Genomic DNA, 22,728 nt, shown 5'->3' on the forward strand with positions numbered 1-22,728 from the left:
AAACCCTCATTCATGCATTCTAGACCTGACCAGTCCACTGGCCTCCATAAACAGGAGGCCATTCAAAATGTTGCTGGCTGTGTCTCATTTGGGGGTGATGACTTTTCAGAGGGTGGGGTGGGATGCTGAAGGTGAGGAGGAGGAGACTAGTGTTTGAAGAGAACTAAGAAATCCCAACAAGCAGCTGTGCATAGGTTGTCTTATGTTTCTGTAATTGGAGGGGAGTCATGGTTCAACATTGTAAGAATATTAATTTCCATCTCTTCAGCTAAGGTGATAAATAACTATTTTTCTTTCTGACAGAAGTACTACTTCTGGAATACCTAATGTGAAATAGCTGAGTCACACAGAAAGCTCTCTAACTATAATTACTTATGTCACTTATAGAATTTGAACCACATGATAAATGGAAGAACAAGGTGGAAATGTGGTCTCAGGCCACTTTGTTAACCAACGGAAAGCAAAATTTTTTTTGTCTTATTCTTTACCAGAAATGACAAAGATTAGATGCAAGCTATTTTGAGAACCGAACGCAAGTGGCTTGGATACCGAAGGAGGATCATGCTTTGTTACGATTGATGGACAAGATTTACAAGATAGATACATTTTTGAAGGCCTGCTAAGAATAGTTCACCTTTGATAAATTCAAAAAGACTGTCAGTCTATGGATTTTGAGAAGGTTTGTAAATGATTAAAAAAAAACTAATTTAGAAATTTTCAAATTTGTGCTTGCATTCCAAATTATTAGATTGTGTGCCAATTTCACAGATGGATAGAGTTTTGAGTCCAACAGGGGTTAAATTTTATAGTAAAGATTCTTGAACGAGTCACTTCTGTCCTAAGATGTTAGGGAAAACAATCATTTCTAGGTACCTTCCTGTCATAAATTGTAAATTCTGTTGTGACACAGAGAATGGAGGGCTCTAGGATCACTGACTTACAACATCGCCAGGGGAGATGCCTCTATGAAAAGGAAGTTGCTGAAAGTAGTTCTAAAAGCTAGATAATATATTTGCATATTAAGATAAAGCACCAGATTGTGATAGCAGTTATACTTGGGAATGATTCATAGGTGCTTTTGGCGTGAGTCAAGGTATCATTATGCAAGTGATCATACCCAAAAACCAGAAATCAAATATTTGAAGTGACTCATGATACAAATGGTGCTGATGATGAATGTGATGACAATGAATGGCATTAAAATACTTGCTGAAAACTTAAGCTCAGCTACAATTATCCTATATGGCAATTCATTTGCCTGTGCTGTGTTAAGTAGTGGTTGCACTACTCAATTGCATGTAGAGTCAACTGTCTAAAGGGTTGCTTTGAAAGTCAACTAAACATGAAGGTATAAGTATGAAACGGTTACCTGCTAGGGACAATAATACATCATTCACATCTTTTAAGAAAAGCCTACCCATGTGAAATACCAAGAATATTATTTTATTTCATCAGCATTCATGTGGTCCTGAATGACATACCATTATCATAAGTAAATGTTTGAAAGAAGCAAAGATGAATCATACAGCATGGAAACAGATCTTTCAGACCAACCAGTCCATGTTGACTATAATCCAAAACTAAACTAGTCCCACCTGTGTGTGCTTGGCCCATATCCCTCCAAATATTTCTTATTCATGTACTTATCCAAATGTCTTTTAAATGTTGTAACTGTACCCACATCTACCACTACCTCTGGAAGTAAATTTCACTGCGTAAACAAATTGTCCTGTTCGCCTCTCACCTTAAAAATATGCCCCCTAGTCTTGAAATGCCCCACCCTAGGGAAAAGACACCAGCCATTTACCTTATCTATACGCATTATGATTTTGTAAATCTCTATAAGGTCACCCCACAACTTTCTATGCTCCAGTGAAAAGTCCCAGTCAATCCAACTTCTCCTTATAACTCAAATCCTCCATTCCCAGCAACATAAATCTCTTCAGAACCCTCTCCAGCTTAATAATATCCTTTCAGGGTGACCAGAACTGGACACAGTACTCCAGAAAAGGCTTTACCTCAAATAACATTCCAATTCATATACTCAAAAGGTATGAGCAATGAAAGCATGCGATGGATAACAAATTAATTGAATAACAAAGCATTTGTCTGTTGTTAAGACATACATTTATTAAGATCGAGACTTAATTGCATTCTGTTGGAGAAACCAAGTTTTTCTCATCTAGTGTTACTGATCTGGAGACAAGTGTCTGCCTAACAAGATGACGTCTATCTGAAATTTGCATAAACAATTTGCCCACCATTCATGATGAAAACTAAAATTACTGTTAAGGATGCTAAAATCATGGATAAGGAATTCTAAGCTCTTGTTGAACAAATTATGCCTCAATGACGTGTGCCAAATATTTAAAGCTACGATCACATCTAGTCTCATCAGCCCTGGAATTTAATTAAGTGCTGGCTATAGAACTGGAACTTTGGGACAAGGATTTAAAGTGTTTATTTATATTTTGTAGACTGCTATCTTCAGCCTACCTGCCATAATAAACACCAGGAACAAGAGACAATAGTGGAAAAGGTAATGTGTCCTTGCGCCAATCTTGGAATACCAACTTAATTTTAATAGAGGGGAGAAATTAGCAAATGACAAGTTTAGGGACATTTAAGAGAACTGAAGTACAATGATTAAGTACACTGCTGCAGAGACTCCATTCAGCGATGCTTGTGTGGAAGAAAGCATGCAATAGTTGATGAAATGTCACACAATATATATTGGAAAATCAACCAAATTGCAAATCATACATGGCTCCAGCATAGACAGTACATATCAAAAGTGCTTTGCAAGTGCTAGGTAGATATAGCCTATACCATTAGGTAAATGGTCATAATCCAAAATTGCCTTCCTTGCTATGATGTCACGCAGGCCTACAGGCCGCCACTCTGAATAGGTTACATGCAAGCAGGGAAGTGTAAGGAAAGCTGAAGCAGCAGAAAAAATTTGGACAGCTTCAAGACATTACATAAGACCATCTGGGGAAAGAACTCAGTTCTTGTAATCTGGTTTATCATAAGTCATGGGCACAGGGACTGGAGGGGTCTGGCAAAAAAAAACTTATACGATGTGATAGGAAACCTTTAGTAATATGTGAGATCAAGCCTATCTTGGAGAACAGGGGACTTAAATTAAGATTATTTTTCCTCACTTAAATCTGAAATAGCAAGGAATTGTTTGATTTATTTCTTTAACTTTTTAAACTCCCATTGCTTACAGAAGTAGGAGGAGATGTGATCCCAAAACCCCCTTTTCTTTAAAGTTTCAGTCTGAGAAATAAACCCACAGCAAAATCTCCTGAGATTAAATCAAAGGTATATTTTATTTAACAAAACATTCAAAACACAGGGATATTGCTTCACTTCTTTCACACACAGACATAAAAGAAAAAGAAAGCAGAGGAAGTTTAATCTTATAAATTTTCTTTTAAACAACAATCAAGGATTTTGGTATCTGTTTGTGACTTAAAGCCCAGTAGTTAATGTCCAAATGGCAGTTGGCTGATCTTGTAGCCACTTTTTTTCCCCCAGGGAGCTGGGATGTAAATGGATGTTAATCAAAAGTACAGCAAAAGCAGAGAGAGCACAAGAGACAATATCATTCCCATTCCCATTAAAGTAATCTGACATTACTGTAAAATAATGGTCCCTTTAGGAAAATGCTGGAGATAATGGAGAGCAGCCAATACACACTAGAGCACACATTAAAGGAACAGTTTTCCCCAGAAAGGGTTTTGGGTTAGGAAGGGAGAAGTGGAGGCTGGTGTCTGCCCAGAACTAAAATCTTTTAAAAAATTGTGAATTTAAAAAAAACTGACTCCTTTCCTATTTTAGAAAGTGAAGTAGACACAGTCCAACATTTCTAAATTTCTTTCATTCTGGCCTCTTGCATATTTCCAGGCATAACTGCCCTCCATTGCTGGCCATGACTTCAGTTGCCTAGGCCCCAAGCTCTGGGATTCCTTCCATGAACCTCTCTGCATCTTTACCTTTCTTTGATCCTTTTAAGACATTCTTTATATTGTACTTCTTTCACAAGACTTTTGATCATATGACCTAAGGTCTCCTTTCCTTGCTTGACATTGTACATTTTAAAGAAAATGTCCTGGGAAGCACCTTGACACCTTTCATTATGCTAAAGGTGCAATGTAAATATAAGCTGTTGCTCAGTTATGGATATAGTAGAATTGTCTCAATGCCCCAAATTAGTAAATAACAAAAATGCTTTTCTTTGACTAGGCAAGTGCATTTAAAATTGTATCTTTTATGACAGCAATTTAAACATCACTGACCAAAAACAAATTCATAAATACCCTACCTGACTGCACTGTTGTTCGGATTTTGCATGTCCTGATGTAGTTTTATTACCCACTCTTGATACTCTTGTTTTTGAATAGCCATTAATTGTTTCAGCTCATGGGCCCACTTGTTCTCCAACACCTGATCACAAAAATGTTATCCACGTTATAGAATTAAAATAACATATCTTTTAACCTTTTCTTGGATTTGAGGCAGTGCTTTAACATGACCGGACATCTTTCTACATTCTAATGGAGATGTTCAGATATTTAACTTATGCAGTATCTTATTTAATCTGTAGAAATCCTTGTACAGAACAGGACCCTAACTTGCAATCAGTGGAATTTTAGTTTTTTTCAAACTTTTAAGTTGCCATGGTTTGAGATTCAGTGAAAGATTGCCCATTTTTCCCGAATAATCTTTCAACTCATAAGATCACTTTCTCCTCCAGTATATGCAAAAATAGACACATTTTATGTAAAGGGAGTTTTATTTTCCTATTGTAATTCTGTAACATCAGCTGAGAACATTTCCTTGTATTACTAAGTTACAGGGTTAAAAATTCTACTTTGAGTGAAACTTTGGTTGCAATACCTGTTGGGATTCAAAATGCTGAGCAGCAACAGAGTTTACATCTTGATCTGTAAGGCTTTTCCCTAGTTCTTGCATTACTTTATCCATTTCCACAGACTGCCTGAAAGAAATTAAACTCATATGTAATTTTCCTCAAACAGGAATAAAACACTAACCATTTTAAAGCATGGAAAAAAAAACAATACAATGTACCAAAATATAGATTAAGTTTCTATTCTGCATTAGCCATCTTCAAGTAAAAATGTCTCAAAATTAATTCTCATTTGGAGTGGCATGGTGGCTCAGTAGTTAGCACTGCTGCCTCACAGCGCCAGGGACCCGGGTTTAATTCCAGCCTCAGGCAACTATCTGAGTGGAGTTTGCACATCCTCCCAGTGTCTGCATGGGTTTCCTCCTGGTGCTCCAGTTTCCTCCCACAATCTAAAGATGTGTAGGTTAGGTGCTTTACTCAGTGCTAAACAGAGGGTAGGGGGAATGAGTCTGGGCGGGTTACCCTCCAGAGGGTTGGTGTGAACATGCTGGGCCGAAGGGCCTGTTTCCACACTAGAGTCAGCTGAGAACATTTCCTTGTCTTCCTAGGTCACAAGATTAAAAGTTCTACTTCTTGAGTGAAACTTTGATTGCAATGCAATGGGATTCAAAATGCTGAGCAGCAACTGAGTTTACATCTTGATCTGTAAGGCTTTTCCCTAGTTCTTGCATTACTTTATCCATTTCCACACACAGGGATTCTATGATTTATTGATGATAAGCAGTACATAGACTCTGAAATGGTTGTGTTAAAAATCAGTCACATTATTTTAGAGTGTGGACACCATACACCCAGCAGAACTGGACTGGAGATGAGGGGAGATCTCCAAGTCCGCCAACAGTAAAGCCAGTTGGAGATATAGTTGCATCCAAAACTAAGACTACCCACTGTGGTTAGTTTAGATCCCCATATTTGTGAATGCAGTAACTCTCAGTCAACTATGTTAAGTTTTAATCAACACTCGATATTTAAATAATCAAAACAGTTTCCAAAAATAACTCAACATAAGTGATTATAATCCTATCAACAGAAAATCAATCCTTGTCTGGATTTCCACTGTTATTAAATTTTGTCATGTTTCAACATTATTCAGAGTTTCTGAAATAAGAATGGCATTCCCTCCATGCGATGCTGCGAGTAGTAAGCCATTCACCCTGTGAATCTTTTCCTTCATTGAATGAGATCAGATCTAATCTGATGATCCTCAATCACTTTCCTGCCATAGAGTTATAGAGATGTACAGCAAGGAAACAGACCCTTCGGTCCAACCCGTCCATGTTGACCAGATATCACAACCCAATCTAGTCCAATCTTCCAGTACCTGGCCCATATCCCTCCAAACCCTTCCTATTCACATACCCATCCAAATGCCTCTTATCTCCATAACCCTCAATTTCCTTGCTGATTAAAAACCTGCCTCTCCCAGCCTTAATATTTAACCAACAATTTCAATAACCTTTTGGGAGTAAAAAGAATTCCACAGATTCATTACCCCCTCTGAGAGAATTCCTCCTCATCTGTTTTAAATGGATGTTCCCTTACTCTGAGATTATGTCTTATGGTTCTAGACAGTCCCAAAGGGCAAACAACCTTGCTGCATCCACTTTGTCAAGTTCCCTAAAAATCTAAAATGTCTCAACAAGACCTCCTTTTATTCTCCTAAATTACAATGCGTATAAGCCCAATGTACATAACACCACCTCATTAGAAAGTCTTTCCATATCTGGAATCAACTTTGTAAACCTTCTCTGAGCTGTCTCAAATGCCAGTATATATCTTTCCTTATACAAGGAGATCAAAACTGCACACAGTATTCCAGGTATGGTCAACTAGGGACTGGCATAATTTTAGCAGGGCCTCAATATTTCTAATCTCTATGGAATAAAGACCAACAGTCAATTAACCTCCCCTAATACCTGCTGAGCTTGGATGCTAACTTTTGTGAGGACCTCAAATCCCTCTGTACTGCACCTTTAATCAACGAATAACCTGAATATATCCTACCATCTGTTATTCTCAAGACTTGTGCTATCCACAGAGATAGTATATTCACATGCCAGATAGTAACATACATTGTAAATAATTGAGGGCCTAACACTGATCCCTGTGGCATTCCTTCTGTTGCAAACTACCATTTTCAAGATGTCTCCTTTATCTCAAGTCTCTATTTTCTATTAGTTAGCCAAACCACTAACCATATATTACCCCAACATCCTTTGCCTCTTATCAAGTTGCATTATGCTCAATGACTTATTGAACATCTATTACAAATGCAATATATATTACATCTACTTGTTCCATTTAATCTATTCTACTTGTTACCTCTTCAAAGAGCTGTAATAAATTGTTAGGCATGATTTCCCCATCATGAAGCCATGCTGATTTTGCTTATGTATTTCTTAATGATCTACTCCAACATTTATAATAGCTGCCATTTTCCCAATAACAGATGTCTCGGTGATGGTTGGGAAAAAACTGCATTTTCTGTGGATCCATTTAACTGTATGTAGGTAATTACAAACCTTTCCTGCAGTTTTTTCAATTCCATGTCTCTTTCACTAATAAGTTCTGAGACTCTGACAAAATAATTATGTTCCAAATTCAGTAAAGCTTCAGAGGCTGGAGAATGGATCAAATCATGATAAACATCAGCAAAATCTTCATCCCAACTAGGTTCTTCAGGCTTAGAGTATTCTAATGTTGTCTACAACATGATAAAAAACAATTAAGAAATTATAGCCTTATATATCATTACTTGTACAAAATAACAGTATTAAGAAAAAAGTAATGACCACATGGGTAAAAAGTATGAGAAATTGCTTCAAAAGATGTTTCCTCTGTACCCATGTTACTATTCTTAAAAGTATATATTATATATTTACTCTCGCTAAAAAGTGATTTAATCAATGTCATGTAATGTAACCGAGTCTCATGATCTATTCTGTCACAGCTGTTAATTCTTTTATTCCGAAAGGAAAGGAAGAAAAAAAACCAAGTTTAAAAAAAAAGCATGATAACAAAACATTCCAATAAAAATAAACAAAAAAATATAAGTTTAAGAGTGTGCCAATGAGCTGCATTGAAACCCATTAACTGACTCAATGATCTCCAGTGCCACAACACAATGTATTTCATGATGGAGCAACTGTGCATTGATATTATGTTAAATGCTGAACCTTACTAATTAAAGTCAAAACTGTTCATACAGGGATCTTATTGACAGTTTTGTACTGTCCCTGCAAGTAATATTTATCTGCAGGTGACAAATTATTCCTGTACCAAATAAGAATTTTTTTTACACTATGAATTGAGAGATTTTACCTTTGGACACATCAGATATCTACAAAGCTATAGACTCAAATTTTTGAAATACGTACCTCTTGATAAGCTTTAGCCCAAGTATTAACAAGCTGTTCAGCATGTATGTCACTCGTTTTTAGTTTCTCTAAAACAGCTTCTGCTTCTTCATCATAGGTTTTCTTAGTTTCTTCGTTAACAAACTGATCAAGAGAATTTTTTAAGTCTGTAAGATAGTTAAATCAAAGTGTTGAAAATAATATTTCTCCTTCTATCTGAATAACAACAAATGAATTTAATTGATGAAAGAGGCAATCAAATTTAATCTATTCTTTACTGACATATCAAATTTGTCAAAAAAAGATACAGAACGGTTCAGATTTAAAACTACATCAGAGAGTTTAAGATTTACTTTTTTTTATTATCATAATGAGACACTTTACAGTGCGGAATAGGATATATTTCATTTAAATGCACTCAAATCATTTCGAACAGCTTAATACAGAAGTGTTCCTCAAATCTGCAAACTGCCTCAATTCCAACTTTAGAAAAGTTTGTCCCTCATGCACGAATACACCATTCTCCCATTTCCCACACCAACTCATCCTGTAACTGCCCCAAAAGAGAACTGGCTAAAATAATGCTAAAATAACATTAAATTAAAGCCTGTTTGACAAAATGAGGTAAGATCAGTATCAAACAGATTTTACTATATAAGGGATAGATGAGAATTTAATCATAATCAGCCTGTGATGCACCTGAATGTGGATAAATGTGAGGTTATTCACTTTGATAGTAAACACACGAAGACATTTTTATCTGAATCATGACAGATTGGGAAAGGGAGTGTAATGAGACTGGAGTGTTATTGAATATCAGCCACTAATAGTAAGCATATTGGTACAGCAGCTGGTGATGAAGGCGAATGGAATGTTGGCCCTCATAATGAGAACATTCGAGTACAGGGAGCAGTGATGTTTTGCTGCGGTTGTACAGGGCCTTCGTGAAAATGCCTTGAGTATTATGCGCAATTTTAGTTTGCTTATCGGAGGCTGGATGTTCTGGCTTTGAAGGGGAGTGCTATGAAGGTTTACCAGCTTCCAAGGATGGTAGGACTGAAGACTGTTTTAAGCTCCGGTGAATTCCAATGAGGGGGGAATCTCAGAAAACTATAAAATTCAAATTAGGATTAGACAGGGTAAATGCACAAAGAATGTTCCAGATGACTGGGGCATCCAGAATCAAGAGTAACAGGCTAAGGATACAGAGTAGTCTACTCAGGACTGAGATAAGGAGAAATTTCTTATTCAAAGAGTGACGATCCCTTGAGATGCTTGACCACAGAAAGTGATTAAGACCAAAACACTGACGCATTATTAATAAATAATTAACCTTTAATAATACCAGTTCACACTTGCACAAAATCTGGATGTAGGTTTGCTCGCTAAGCTGTAAGATTCATTTTCAGAAGTTTCATCACCATACTAGGTAACATCATCAGTGAGCCTCCGGATGAAGACTAGTGGTATGGCGCGCTTTCCATTTATGTGTTGATGTTTCCTCAGGTTGGTGATGTCATTTCCAGTTGTTTTTCTCATGGGGTGGTAAATGGCACCCAAGTCAATGTGTTTGTTGATAAAGCTCTGGTTGGAATGCCATGTTTCTAGGAATTCTCATGCATGTCTCTGTTTGGCGTGCCCGAGGATGGATATATTGTCCCAGTCGAAGTGGTGTCCTTCCTCATCTGTATGTAAAGATACTAGTGAGAGTGGGTCATGTCTTTTTTGTGGTTAGTTGATGTTCATTTATCCTAGTGAGTAGTTTTTTGTTTGTTTGTTCAATGTAGTATTTGTTACAGTTCTTGCAAAGGTTTTCATTTGTAAATATATTAAAAAAACCCTTGCAAGAACTGTAACAAACACTACACTGGACAAACAGGCAGAAAACTAGCCACCAGGATACATGAACATCAACTAGCCACAAAAAGACATGACCCACTCTCACTAGTATCTTTACATACAGATGAGGAAGGACACCACTTCGAATGGGACAACATATCCATCCTAGGACACTCCAAAGAGACATGAGAGAATTCCTAGAAGCATGGCATTCCAACCGAAACTCTATTAACAAACACATTGACTTGGGTGCCATTTACCACCCCCTGAGAAAAAGAACAGGAAATGGCATCACCACAGGAAATGGAATCACCGATCCAAGGAAACCTAAACACATAAGTAAAACGTGGGCCATACCACCATTGCTTCATCCAGAGGCTCACTGATGATGCTGCCTAATATGGTGACGAAACGAACAAACCTACATGCAGAACGTCAAACTGAGCTACTTGCACAAAATATATGTCAGTGTAAAGTACAGAGGATTACTTTTGGTATTGAACTTCAGTAGAGATAATACAACTTGCATTCTGAAGACACAGATAACCAGCCTATTTCTCCAAGTACTTGGTGGAGAGTGCTGTGTATGTGGGATGGATTGCCAGCCAAAGTGATTAGATTAGATTAGATTAGATTACTTACAGTGTGGAAACAGGCCCTTCGGCCCAACAAGTCCACACCGCCCCGCCAAAGCGCAACCCACCCATACCCCTACATTTACCCCTTACCTCACACTACGGGCAATTTAGCATGGCCAATTCACCTGACCTGCACATCTTTGGACTGTGGGAGGAAACCGGAGCACCCAGAGGAAACCCACGCAGACACGGGGAGAACAGTGATTGGAATAAGAATGCTCAGGAGGTCAGAGTTAGAGAAAAGCAGATACTTTGGAGGGTTGCAAGCCTGGAAGAGATTATAGAGATTGGGAGGAACAAGGCCAGAGTGGGTTTTGACTGGATATCATTGCAGATCAGCAAGGCCAGATATGATAGGTGAATAGAAAATACCTGCAATTTGAGACATAACTCACCATTGTCAATAAAATAAGGAAGATTATGTAAGAGCATTAGACGGCCATGTAAATCATTAATACTTCCTTGCATAGGAATCTGGATGGGTGCAGTCAGCACACATGACTGATGTCCTGTCTTGAAATTAAAGATAAATGTTTTTTCCGATGGTCGCACATTTGCAGAATTTTCTTTAATTCTTGTGCTCCTTAACATCACTCCAGTTCTGAAACAAATAATAACACTGTATTTCATGAAAAGGTTATAAAACAGTAGATTACTGCAAAAGCAAAAATTGCAGGAGAAACATTGTATGTCTGCACCAGTGGAGAAAACGCACAGTTAACGTTTCAAGTCCAAATGACCCTTCTTCAGTAGATTATTGCACTTGTTTGCTCTGCAATGGATTATAATCCTTGTAGATTCAGAGCCGCACAATTTAAGGCACAAGGGATGCCATTCAGTGCACTGCTTATCCAATGTCTTTGCCTTTGCAAATGTTGTCCTGTACAATCCAAAAAGCAGTTTCTAGGGTTTTATACAATACAGGAGGATCCTTGTTTATTACCAATCTGCATTGTTGTGTATTAATAAACTTTGTGCAGATTATTTTAAAATTAATGAGGCCAGATCATTTTGTATTGTTTATAAAGGGACATCAAATAAAAAGAATTTTTTTGCCATTTATAATACGAATTGTAAATTACAATCTAAAGATATTGAAAATCTTCAGTTGACTAGAAGGACAGTAGGAATGTTCATATTTAAACACTTTGTTTAAAGTCAATTCAAAGGCCTGGATGTCCCTTGTAGATGCAACAGTCAAGGGGGCACAACAATGGCTCTTCTTCCTCAGGCAGCTTAGGAAATTTGGTATGTCCATAAGGATCCTCACCAACTTTTACTGAAAGCATTCTATCTGGGTGCATAATAGTCTGGTATGGCAACTGCTCTGCCCAGAACTGTAAGAAACTATAGAAGGGGGGTGTAGGTTTGCTCGCTGAGCTGTAGGTTTGATATCCAGACGTTTCATTACCTGGCTAGGTAACATCATCAGTGGCGAGTTCCAAGTGAAGCGAAGCTGTTGTCTCCTGCTTTCTATTTATATCTTTCTCCTGGAAACCACCATTTCGACTGGGACAACACATCTATCCTGGGACAGGCTAAGCAAAGACATGCCAGAGAATTCCTGGAGGCCTAGCACTCCAACCACAACGCCATAAACAAAACCATCTATCAACCCCTCAGAAAACGAACAGGAAATGACATCATCACAAACCCCATCCAGGAGAAAGATATAAATAGAAAGCAGGAGACAACAGCTTCGCTTCACTTGGAGGTCGCCACTGATGATGTTACCTAGCCAGGTAATGAAACGTCTGGATATCAAACCTACAGCTCAGCGAGCAAACTGACACCCTAAACCTCAACCTGAGCTACAAACCTTCACAAACCTTGCAAAAAACTATAGAAGATTGTGTGCACAGCCCAGACTATCACGGAAACCAGCCGTCCATCTATGGACTCCACTTACACTTCTCATTGCCACCTCAAAGACCCCTCCCATCCCGGTAATGCTCTCTTCCAACCTCTTCCGTTAGGCAAAGATATAAAAGCTTGAACACACGCACCAATAGGTTCAAGAATAACTTATTTTCTACTGTTGTTAGACTCATAAATGGACCTCTTTAACTTCAGATAATGTTGATCTTGCTAATGTCGATCTTGCTTTGTGCACCTCTTGTGCAGCTGTAACCTTGTACGCCTTGCTCGAAGCACCGGGTGATCTGTGTGCTTATTTGCTTTGGTCTGCCTGTACCGCTTGCAAAACAAAACCCTTCAACGTACATTGGTACATGTGACTGCAATAAAATAAAATCAAGGCATAAATTTTTATTTAGGAAAAAGGAAGAATGCATTTGCAATGTTGACAACTTGTTACACTTGTCAAGATGGGAGAAAGATGACTTTTACTCATAATGTATTACTTCATTGGCTCCTTGACTTACATTTATATAGTCCTTTTTATGACCTCTGAACCCATCAAAGGACTTAATAGCTATTAAGTACTTGTAAAATTTAGGGAATTCTAATATAGGGAAACAAGGCAATCTAATCTGTGTAGATTAAGGTTAAAAATCACACAAAACCAAGTTATAGTCCAACAGGTTTATTTGAAAGTATGAGCTTTGAGTGCTGCTTCTTCATCAGGTGGTTGACAATAACCTGGTGTTGTGTGATTTTTAACTTTGTACACCTCAGTCCAACACCGGCACCTCCAAATTATGTGTAGAGTAACATAGCCATTCTCAACGGGGGCCGTATGGCACCCTTGGGGACCTTGGCACATTTGAAGGAAGCTACAGACTGAAAATTAAGAGAAAGGAAGCCCTAGGGGTTTATGGGGCCCCTGGCAACTGAACCAATGAACTACCCAACAGCCTTCATTGGAGTCAACGGTTTCCCTCCTATTTACAATATCTTTCTATTTATAGTAGAATCCAGTTGAAGTGCAAGTTGAGGCAGAACCTCGCGAGTTTGACTGATCTTCAAAGTGATACAACTGCACATCATCAGTTTAGTCAGTTTCAAAAAGCTTTTTGGATCAAAAGTGATCTGCCGAATAAATTTACAACCCTGTGAAATAAAAACCCAAACATTTTTTTAATGTCTTTCCCTTAACATATTTGTTTGAGAGCAGATTCTGCAAGGTAGTTTCCTTGACAAAATCCAGGAACAGAACTGATGTCGCAACAGGAGGTGACCTCAGACTGTCATTGTCTAATTTGGAGCCCAACATCATGAAATGTGCAGAAAAGCACCAAGCTCAAAGATCACATTAGGCCTGATGGATGTTTAATTTCATACAGTCTTTTTTTAAGTTTTGTCCAGTATGTCAGTATGTTAAAGTTTTCTTGCCATTCAATAATAAATGATTTTGTGTCTATCTGTTTGTGTTGTATCCTTGTTTGAAAGGGGGGGGCCCTGGAACCTAAGAAGAGCTCCTAGGGGGGCTGTGGCCAAAACACGGTTGAGAATCACTGGAGTGGCACTGCACACACAAATGTGATGATAATCTTTTTTTCATTTGGTGGTGGAATTCGTTTTGACCAAGATATTTGAGATAGCTCTGCTCCTTATCTTCAAAATACATTTCCATAATCAAAATGAAAGGGCATGGAGAAAAACATGCACCTCACTGGCCTGTGTATAAACTTTAATATACCATGATTCTGTATTTCCCCCAGCTCATAGCAGCATACTCTCTTTACAAGCTCTCCTCTCATAGCAGAGGCACTTTATCCTCATGATGTGCTAGTCTTATTTCAAATATGTATCTAATGTTGGTGCTTTAGATATTTTTTAATCAATCTGTTCAAATATGCTATGAGACACACCTGAAGTAGGTGAGACTAGAAATCAAACCTTTGGACTCGTGGATAGGGATACTACTACAATGCCAAGAAAATTATTGTTTGTGGTTTATATTGTGATTCCATGTTGGCTGTGCAAATTACAGTGAGACTAAGAATTCAGTTTGATGGCCTATGCAGACAGAACTGGCCATGAAATCAGTGACTGGAGCATAACAACTTTCTGGAACTATCCTTTGGGGCTTAGGTTGACAGTTGCTGGTCAAAAACTCATAATTCAACAGACAATTTGCTTTCTTATGGGATAAAAGTGTATATATCTGCATAAACTATCTATGCTGATGTCTGAAGATTAAACAACCGTTTCAAAATCGGTACATTGTGTTTACAAATTGCTCAGAAGTATCCACTACATACAAAGTTGACTCCCACAACTTATAACTATTACAAAAAAAATTTCAAAATAGTTTGAAACATCAGGATTTCAATTTCAAAATTTCCTTAATTGTAAATATTATGATAAAAATACAAACCAAAAACAATACACCCTCCATTCCAAAAGTGAACTTCCCTTTGATGTCTTTCCAGCATTCTATGTTTTTTTTAAAGAAAAGAGTTCCAAAATGGCATGGATATCACAATCCCAATAGAGATAAACACTCTGTGCAAAATATTTCCAAACAAATATTTCACAACTTTTCAAAAAGTGACTATGCCTTAAAGTGAACATCCTTCTGGAGTATACAGTAAATGCATATGAATTTCATGAGCGGCTATTGTAAAGATGCATAAATCCATGTACCACTATCCATCTACTTGTTAATTTATGATCAAAAGCTTTTTACCAATTTTGTGCCAATTCCTGGAGGGACCTACAACTTTTAAAAACAAAATTAGAAATTCCAGTTAGTTAATATCTGAAAGAATAACATTTCATGATTTATGTTTTACACTGTAACAAAAGGTGAAAGGCACTATTGACTAAATAGTATCTTTTTGGAAACATATTTTAAACATCAAAATAGAATATTTAATCACATTTTATCACAAACAAAAACCACTTCACACACATACTACATACAAAACAGAATTTTCCCCTTTCTGATGAAGCATGAGCAATGGTGACAAATTTGGAAAACACATGGAGTATGAAAAAAATCTGAACCTCGACACTGCTAAACCAATTCTGCAATTTTTCCCTTAAGACTGAAATTGAGGCTTCTGAATTTTGCCATTGAATGGATACCTTATCTCCATGGATTTGCAGCTCATTAACATCCCACCTTGCCATTTTTATAATCCAGTTCCAATTCACCTCTCTTTCACCAAGAAACCAAATAGTGCATACTCCCACATGTAATTATATCAGGTACCTTACGATTTCTGCTCTCCGATTGCTTGTTCTGACCATTATCCAATTGTGTCTTCAGCAGATGTTCCTGCAAATTCAGTGACACTATTCTCCTCAACCTTTCATCCATGCCAGTTGCTACTGACAAACCACCATCAATCATGTCAGCTCTCAGACCAAGTCACACACCAATTTCAATAGTTTACTCTGGAATTCAGGAACACCTGGGATTTATGCTTCTGATATTTTGCTCTGTGCTTGGGGATACACATGTATCAATGCAGGATATATCTTATAGTTCTTAGCTCACCTTGCACTTATATGGAGACTGCCAGCCTCTGCGTATTTTACATTGCTTTCTTCATGCATTTTCATAACTTCAGCATTGATTTACAAAATATGAGCCTTCACGTGGTTTGCAGTACTTTTTAACATAGAAACAAGCTGCTTGTGCAGTTGAGAGAGTACTAATCAGTTAAGGGAGTGGGTATGTCACTGTGCTACATTAACATCACAGCTGTAGTATGCATCAGCAGCTTACACAGTAAACACCTTGCATTTGCTTTAAGCAAATAGCTATCTGTGGAAGTCAAAGGGAAGCAGTACTTAGTGGAATCAATGGGGACATTGCAAGGAAGTACCACTACAGTTAATCAAGGGGGTTGGCTACATTCAGTCAGGTTCTTGGCCTTGCAGATTCGGGAAATAGAGTTGTTACATCTGGGGATCAAGCCTAAGTCAATCAGCAGGTAAAGTGCAAGCAGTCTGGGAATTGAAAGTGCATTAGTGTAACGGCTGAACTGTGCTCACTTGGGACTTTGAGCGATTGTATCTAGGTCCCTTCAGTAACGCACAAGTGCTTTATGTCTATTCATTCATAACTTCTTTACTAACCCGCTCACAAATGAACACTGCATTACCATTTCATTCAATCATAACTCCCTACTATAACAGTTTCATTCATTCATAAAACTGTGGTTCTGTAGTATAGATAAGATAGACCAAATATAAAACAACCCTTTCTAATCAAAGCAGCCCTTTCAAACCCATTACTGCATTTTCACACCTTATCAGCCCTTGCTATGAGCAGTGTTTAACCTCTGAATAAGCGTAGCATACAGAACAATATCGTTCCCACCATCAAGTCTTCACCAACTATCTTCTGGACCTGAACAGTTTCATGTACTTGGTAAAATACCTTTTCACTGGGTCATTATCCCTTTTTAAAAAAACTGTCAAAACAGCGCTGAAGTGAAATCGCATGAACGAATGAAACTCACACCAGCAAATAGTAAACAAATCTCACAACCCAGCTGTGGTAAACAAACAAACATATCCTTTATTCTTTTATTAAGTACAGGTACAATTTCTAACTTATTTAGAGCATAAACGCTTGGTATTTTTAACCAATATTTACTAACTTAAAAGCCAAAAGGACTAATACCTCTTAATTATGCTAGCAGACCAGACAGACACTCTTAATCTCATCAAAAGTAACAGCCAGCACTTAGCACATGTTTTTACCCATGCCAGTCCCCCAGGACAGAAACTCCTCAAACCTTTGTGTACTATAACCTGTGTTTTTTTAAAATAAGACAATGTAACACCACAGCAATGGAATTTTAATATTTGGAAGAACCGTGTATAAAGAACTGTATTTTGGGATTCTATTGCCGCTTCGAACTTGTGCCGTCAATCCCACACTGCTGTCCTGCCAAGTCAGTCCAAGGAGTGTCCCACGATCAGTCCTAGGGGTTTACTCAATGGGAACTTATCAGGGAGCAGTACATGGAGTCCTGGAGGAAGTGGGCATTTCAATCCTGGGAATGGAGCTCATTGCACAGGGTTGCTGAAAGAACGATGACAGTGATAAAGGGAAATTTTAAATGCAGATGAAAGCCTTTCCACTGCATCCTCAGAGTAGAGTGGCTTCCTTCTGAATTGTTTGTGGAGCTAGATACCACTAGTGCCTTCCTGAGAGAGAGAAGTAGTTACCAAAAAGGGATAAAGTTTTATGGGTTGGATGGCCATTCAGGCCTGGCTGGCTCCACAAGCAGTCGTGCTCTTCTCCAGCCAGTTCTAGAATTTTCTCTTTGCAGAGAGCGAAAAGCCTGATGTTAGCCACCACTCAATTACACTCGGTCTTGTGTTTCTTGTCCTATTTATGGACTAGCTTTTCCTACAAAGGTAGAACCTCATAGATAACAGGAGTGGTTTGGGTCTTCTGGGAGGGAGCAGGGTTCTTGCAGGTCATGATCACTGTAGCTTCTGCATGAGAGAGTGTGCAGGGCCAAGAGAAGTAAATTTCCAAAAGTCTTGCTGTCTAGAGGTAAAGTGGGCACATTAATTGTAATATAAAAGGACTCAAATGAAATGGGGGAAGCTGAGGGTTTATGGGACTACAGGAAAAACAATGCAAAAAGAGAACAGGGTGGCTGGGGGAATATCTTGCATTCTGGAGGTGGAGCCTACAAATTTGTCTCACAAACAAAAAAATGGAACTTTGCCACGTTGGATCAAAAATCATCTGTGTAGTAACTACACAAAATGGCTAACACCACACATAAATTGAGTGCTGTAAGTTACTGGAGAAAGTGAGGACTGCAGATGCTGGAGACCAGAGTTGAAAAGTGTGGCACTAGAAAAGCATAGCAAGTCAGGCAACATCTGAGGAGCAGGAGTATCAATTTTTTGGGCATAAGCCCTTCATAAGGAATATAGTAAGTTTATGCTATCATCTTCACGGTCAGAGTAAAGCTGCAAATTCATTAGGTCAATGCTTGGCGATTGTAACTTCTTTCATCCTTGAGATATCGGAGGAGGGTGTTCATCGTCTACTTAGATGTGACTTGACCAGGTCTGACATACAATATATTGCAATACATTGTTTGACCATGTAAATAAAGATATAGTTACACAAGTGTAAGATGCACTCTCAGTTTTTTTCTTCCTTCCAGCACAACCCAACTGCAGTCCTAACTTCCAGGTAGTGGGAGCCTGCTCTGTAGTTGGCCAGGCTATCTTAGAGGTGTTTATGTAAGTACTTTGGGCCTATGAGCGCAGCTCTGCTGAGAGTGTCCTTTCCGGATTCAGGCTCACTCCACTGTTTGAACCTCTGCAGAATCTCATACAGGCCAGCTGGCACCACCCAGTCTTTCTCAGAGGAAGGAGCACCTGTATTTAGGTTAAGGTCCCTTGTCGCCCACTTGCCTTGTTAGTGATATTGAGCCCTTATAACTAAGGAGATGTAGTGCAGATTCCTGCCTACACCTAGCAGGCAGTGTTGGCTAGGCCTTGGTCACTATGACAGTCACCACCTTGTCCATGGAAACAATCAGACATATGTGTATTGCAGCCAGCACGGCACTGATAGCATTGGTGGACTCTTTTCTCCCTTAGCCAGCTTACAGCATGCCTTTGATGTTCCAGCCTGCTGCTCCTATGTCTGTCAGTGCATTTTCACATCCATCAATGGCCACGTCTATTGGATCATCTTTTGCCCAAAACGCAGCAAGTACTTGCTCTCCAGCTGTTGTCTGGGTGCTAGCTCCTAGGACAACTCTGCCCGGGCATGGAGACCTGCTCACCAGATTGTGATCTGGAGTCTAATCTTGAAAGGATATCCACTGAGGGTATTCTTTCAGAACAGGTGGAAGATGCAGATAAAAGCTTCTGAGAGTGGAGTGGCTTCCTTCTGAATTGTTTGTGGAGCTAGATACCACTAGTGCCTTCGCAAGAGAGAGAATTAGTTGTCAAAGAAGGATGGGTTGGATGGCCATTGAGGCCTCCTGGCTCCACAAGCAGTCGTGCTCATCTCCAGCCAGTTCTAGAATTTTCTCTTTGTAGAAAGCAAGAAGCCTGATGGTCTTGTGTTTCTTGTCCTATTTATGGACTGGGTTTTCCTACAGAGACAAGGGACGATCGACTATGATAAAAGTAGATGGAAGAGAGATTAGTGGTCACACATGAACAGAAAAGGTGGTTAGCTGATCTAGTGAATAGGAAGTGCAGAGTTTGAGGGGATGAGGTAGGCAAGAGCCTTTGAAGGTAATTGATGCATGCAATTTCACGACTTGCATTCCGTGAGTATTGATGAGTGCTTGAGTGCATGATAGCAGATTGAAGACAGTGGCACTTACCCTTGTGGAGCGCAGAAGATCATTAACCTTATTTCGACAATGCTGCACTTCACCACTGCAATTATTTGCTTTGATATCAGTGTTTAATTTACTGTGACTTTTCTTTCATGATTAAATTTTCACCTTGAAAATTTACCCAAGGAATTTTCCATTCACTGCTTCTACTTTACTATATTGAATTTTTGTTTCCCCTCGAGTTTGATCAGTATTCTGAAGCAAGATCACAGACCCGAAATTAGTTGTTTCTCTCTCCACAGCTAATGTCAGGCCTGCTAAATATTTCCAGCCTTTATTTTTATTTCAGATTTTCAGTAACTGTAATATTTTACATTCTTTTAAAAAACTTCACGTAAGGCAGGATAACAGTTCAACAGACTACAGTTTTTTTTAAAAACAAAGAGACACTCTGAAACATTCATCAGAATAAATGTGCACTGAAAGGAGGAATACACAGAAATGGTGTAAGAGATTTTGTCTCTAGTAATCATGAGACCCAGGTAATTTTTCATGTTCCAGGACAGATTGTAGAATTTGAATACATTAAAATTTGAAATTGTTAATTCCATTGTCAATTGTCCTAAGAAAATATCCATCTGGTTCACTAATAATCTTTAAGGAAAGAAATCTGGCATCCTTACCTGGTCTGGCTTACATACACACTGGAATGTGTCTGACTCCTAACTGCCCTTTGAACTGGCTTAACAAGCCACTCGATTGTATCAAATCATTAAAAAATCTCCAAAAAAAATTGAAATCGCACAGACCACCTGGCATTGAATTAAGCTTGGGAAATTACAATAGTAAATTCAACCCTGCTGACCCTCCTTACCATCATCTGGGCATTTTTGAGAACTCTCTCATAGACTAGCCAAGCAGCAGTCTGACACAGTCAAAATCCTTTGAACATACCTTGATGACAATGTCTTAGACACAACCTCCACGCTGTGTATGTTCTGTCCTACCAGTATTGGCAGTAGAAATGGTGCCACAGTGACATGCCCTGGGATTCCTCAATGTTGGTTCTGGACTCCATGAAGTCTCATCACATCTGGTGAAACATGGGTAAGGATATCCCTTGTTGATTACAGATAAACAACCAGACTCAGAATTCCTCCACATGGAATTTAGGAGAAAGCACTGAAGGTAGTAAGGATGCTAAATGTGCTCCGGTAGGGGACTTCAATGTCCATTGCTAAGAGTGGTTCAGCACCAACATTACTTACCAAACTGGTCTAGTCCTAAAAGACATAGACTATGTTAGTAACTGGTAATCAGGGAAATAAGAGGGAAAAACATATTTGACTTCATCCTTACCAATCTGCCTGTTACAGATCTATCTATCCATGAAACAATTCGTAGGAGTAACCATTGCACCATCCTTGTGGAGGTGAAGTCTCGTCTTCACACTGAGAATACCCTTCATCATGTTGTGTGGCACTATCAGTATGCAAATGGGATAGACCTCACACAGATCTGTGCATCTGAGGTGCTTTCAGCCATCAGCAGCAACAGAACTGTATTCAAACACAATCTGCAAATTCATAGTCCAGCACATCGCCCATGCTACTATTACCATAGTGCCAGGGGATCGATCCTGGTTCAATCAAGAATGTACAATGGCATGCCAGGAGCATCACCAGGCGTACCTGGAAACAGGCGTCCATTGTTAAAGATACAAAACAGGACTACATGAAAGGCTTATACCTGAAACGTCGATTCCCCTGCTCCTCAGACGCTGTCTGACCTGCTGTGCTTTTCCGGTACCAGACTCTTGACTCTGATCTCCAGCATCTGTAGTCCTCACTTTCTCCTAGGACTACATGTCTGCCAAACTGCATAAGCAGTAAGTAATAGACAGGACAAATTGATTCTACTATCAACAGATCAGTTCTAAACTCTTCAGTCATGCAACATCCAATTGTGAATGGTGGTGGACAATTTAAAAAAAAACTCACTAGAGAAGCTGGTGTCACAAGCATCCCGATCATCAACAATGGAGAGCCCATAGCATTAGTGAAAAAGACAAGACTTAAGAATTTGGAACAATCTTCACTCAGAAATGCCAAATGGATGATCCAGCTTAGCCTTCTCCTGAGGTCCCCAGCGTCACAGCCTTCAGCCACCTTAATTCACTCCATGCGATATTAAGAAATAGCTGAAAGCAAGAGATACTGCAAAGGCTATGGACCCTGACAATGTTTCCTCAATAGAACTGAACTTGCCACATTCCAAGCCATAACCCTTAAGTATAGCTGGAATACTGTTCCTTACATACTGCATTCCAAACCTTTGACTGCTTTTGTTTAGGACAACAGCAAGAGGTACGTGGAAACACACTCACCTGTAAACTTCCTTCCAAACCACTCATCATCCTGACTTGAAAATATATCATTGTTCCTTTACTGTCGTGGGGTCAAAATCCTGGAACTTCCTAACAGCATTTTGGGAGTATCTACACCAAATGAACTGCAGCAGTTCACCACCACCTTCAAGAGCAGCTAGGGGTGGATTATAAACCCTGGCCTGGACAGCAATGCCCACATTCCATTAGTGAATTTTAAAAAAACTCCATTCAGACTTTTTTTCTAGCTGTTTCATGTAAATTTATTATTGCAGTTGATAGTGCATCCAGAATACCTTGACATAAAACAAAGAACTGTGGATACTGGAAATCTGAAACATAAACAGAAACTCTGAAGTTCTGCTGAATTCAAAGTGTT

General features: G+C 38.8%; 1 protein-coding gene across 8 annotated transcripts in view; it reads right to left on the reverse strand.

The window, feature by feature from the left end:
* Positions 1-22,728, reverse strand: part of ferry3 (FERRY endosomal RAB5 effector complex subunit 3) — a 67,773-nt gene that overhangs the window by 44,039 nt on the left and 1,006 nt on the right. For 3 of the 8 annotated variants that reach the window (XM_072562541.1, XM_072562542.1, XM_072562543.1), the window contains exons 1-6: positions 12,829-15,483; positions 11,165-11,370; positions 8,314-8,459; positions 7,459-7,640; positions 4,906-5,005; positions 4,331-4,452 (exon numbers count right to left, since the gene is read on the reverse strand). In XM_072562541.1, the coding sequence (XP_072418642.1) occupies positions 4,331-4,452; positions 4,906-5,005; positions 7,459-7,640; positions 8,314-8,459; positions 11,165-11,360 (746 nt within the window). In that variant the 5' untranslated portion in view covers positions 11,361-11,370; positions 12,829-15,483. Of the gene's footprint in view, positions 1-4,330; positions 4,453-4,905; positions 5,006-7,458; positions 7,641-8,313; positions 8,460-11,164; positions 11,371-12,828; positions 15,495-20,917; positions 21,057-22,728 lie in introns of those variants that run through there. The other 5 variants (XM_072562539.1, XM_072562538.1, XM_072562535.1 and 2 more) reach the window with 5 other exon arrangements.

This window comes from Chiloscyllium punctatum, chromosome 44 (genome assembly GCF_047496795.1).
Source record: "Chiloscyllium punctatum isolate Juve2018m chromosome 44, sChiPun1.3, whole genome shotgun sequence".
NCBI classification, from domain to species: domain Eukaryota; kingdom Metazoa; phylum Chordata; class Chondrichthyes; order Orectolobiformes; family Hemiscylliidae; genus Chiloscyllium; species Chiloscyllium punctatum.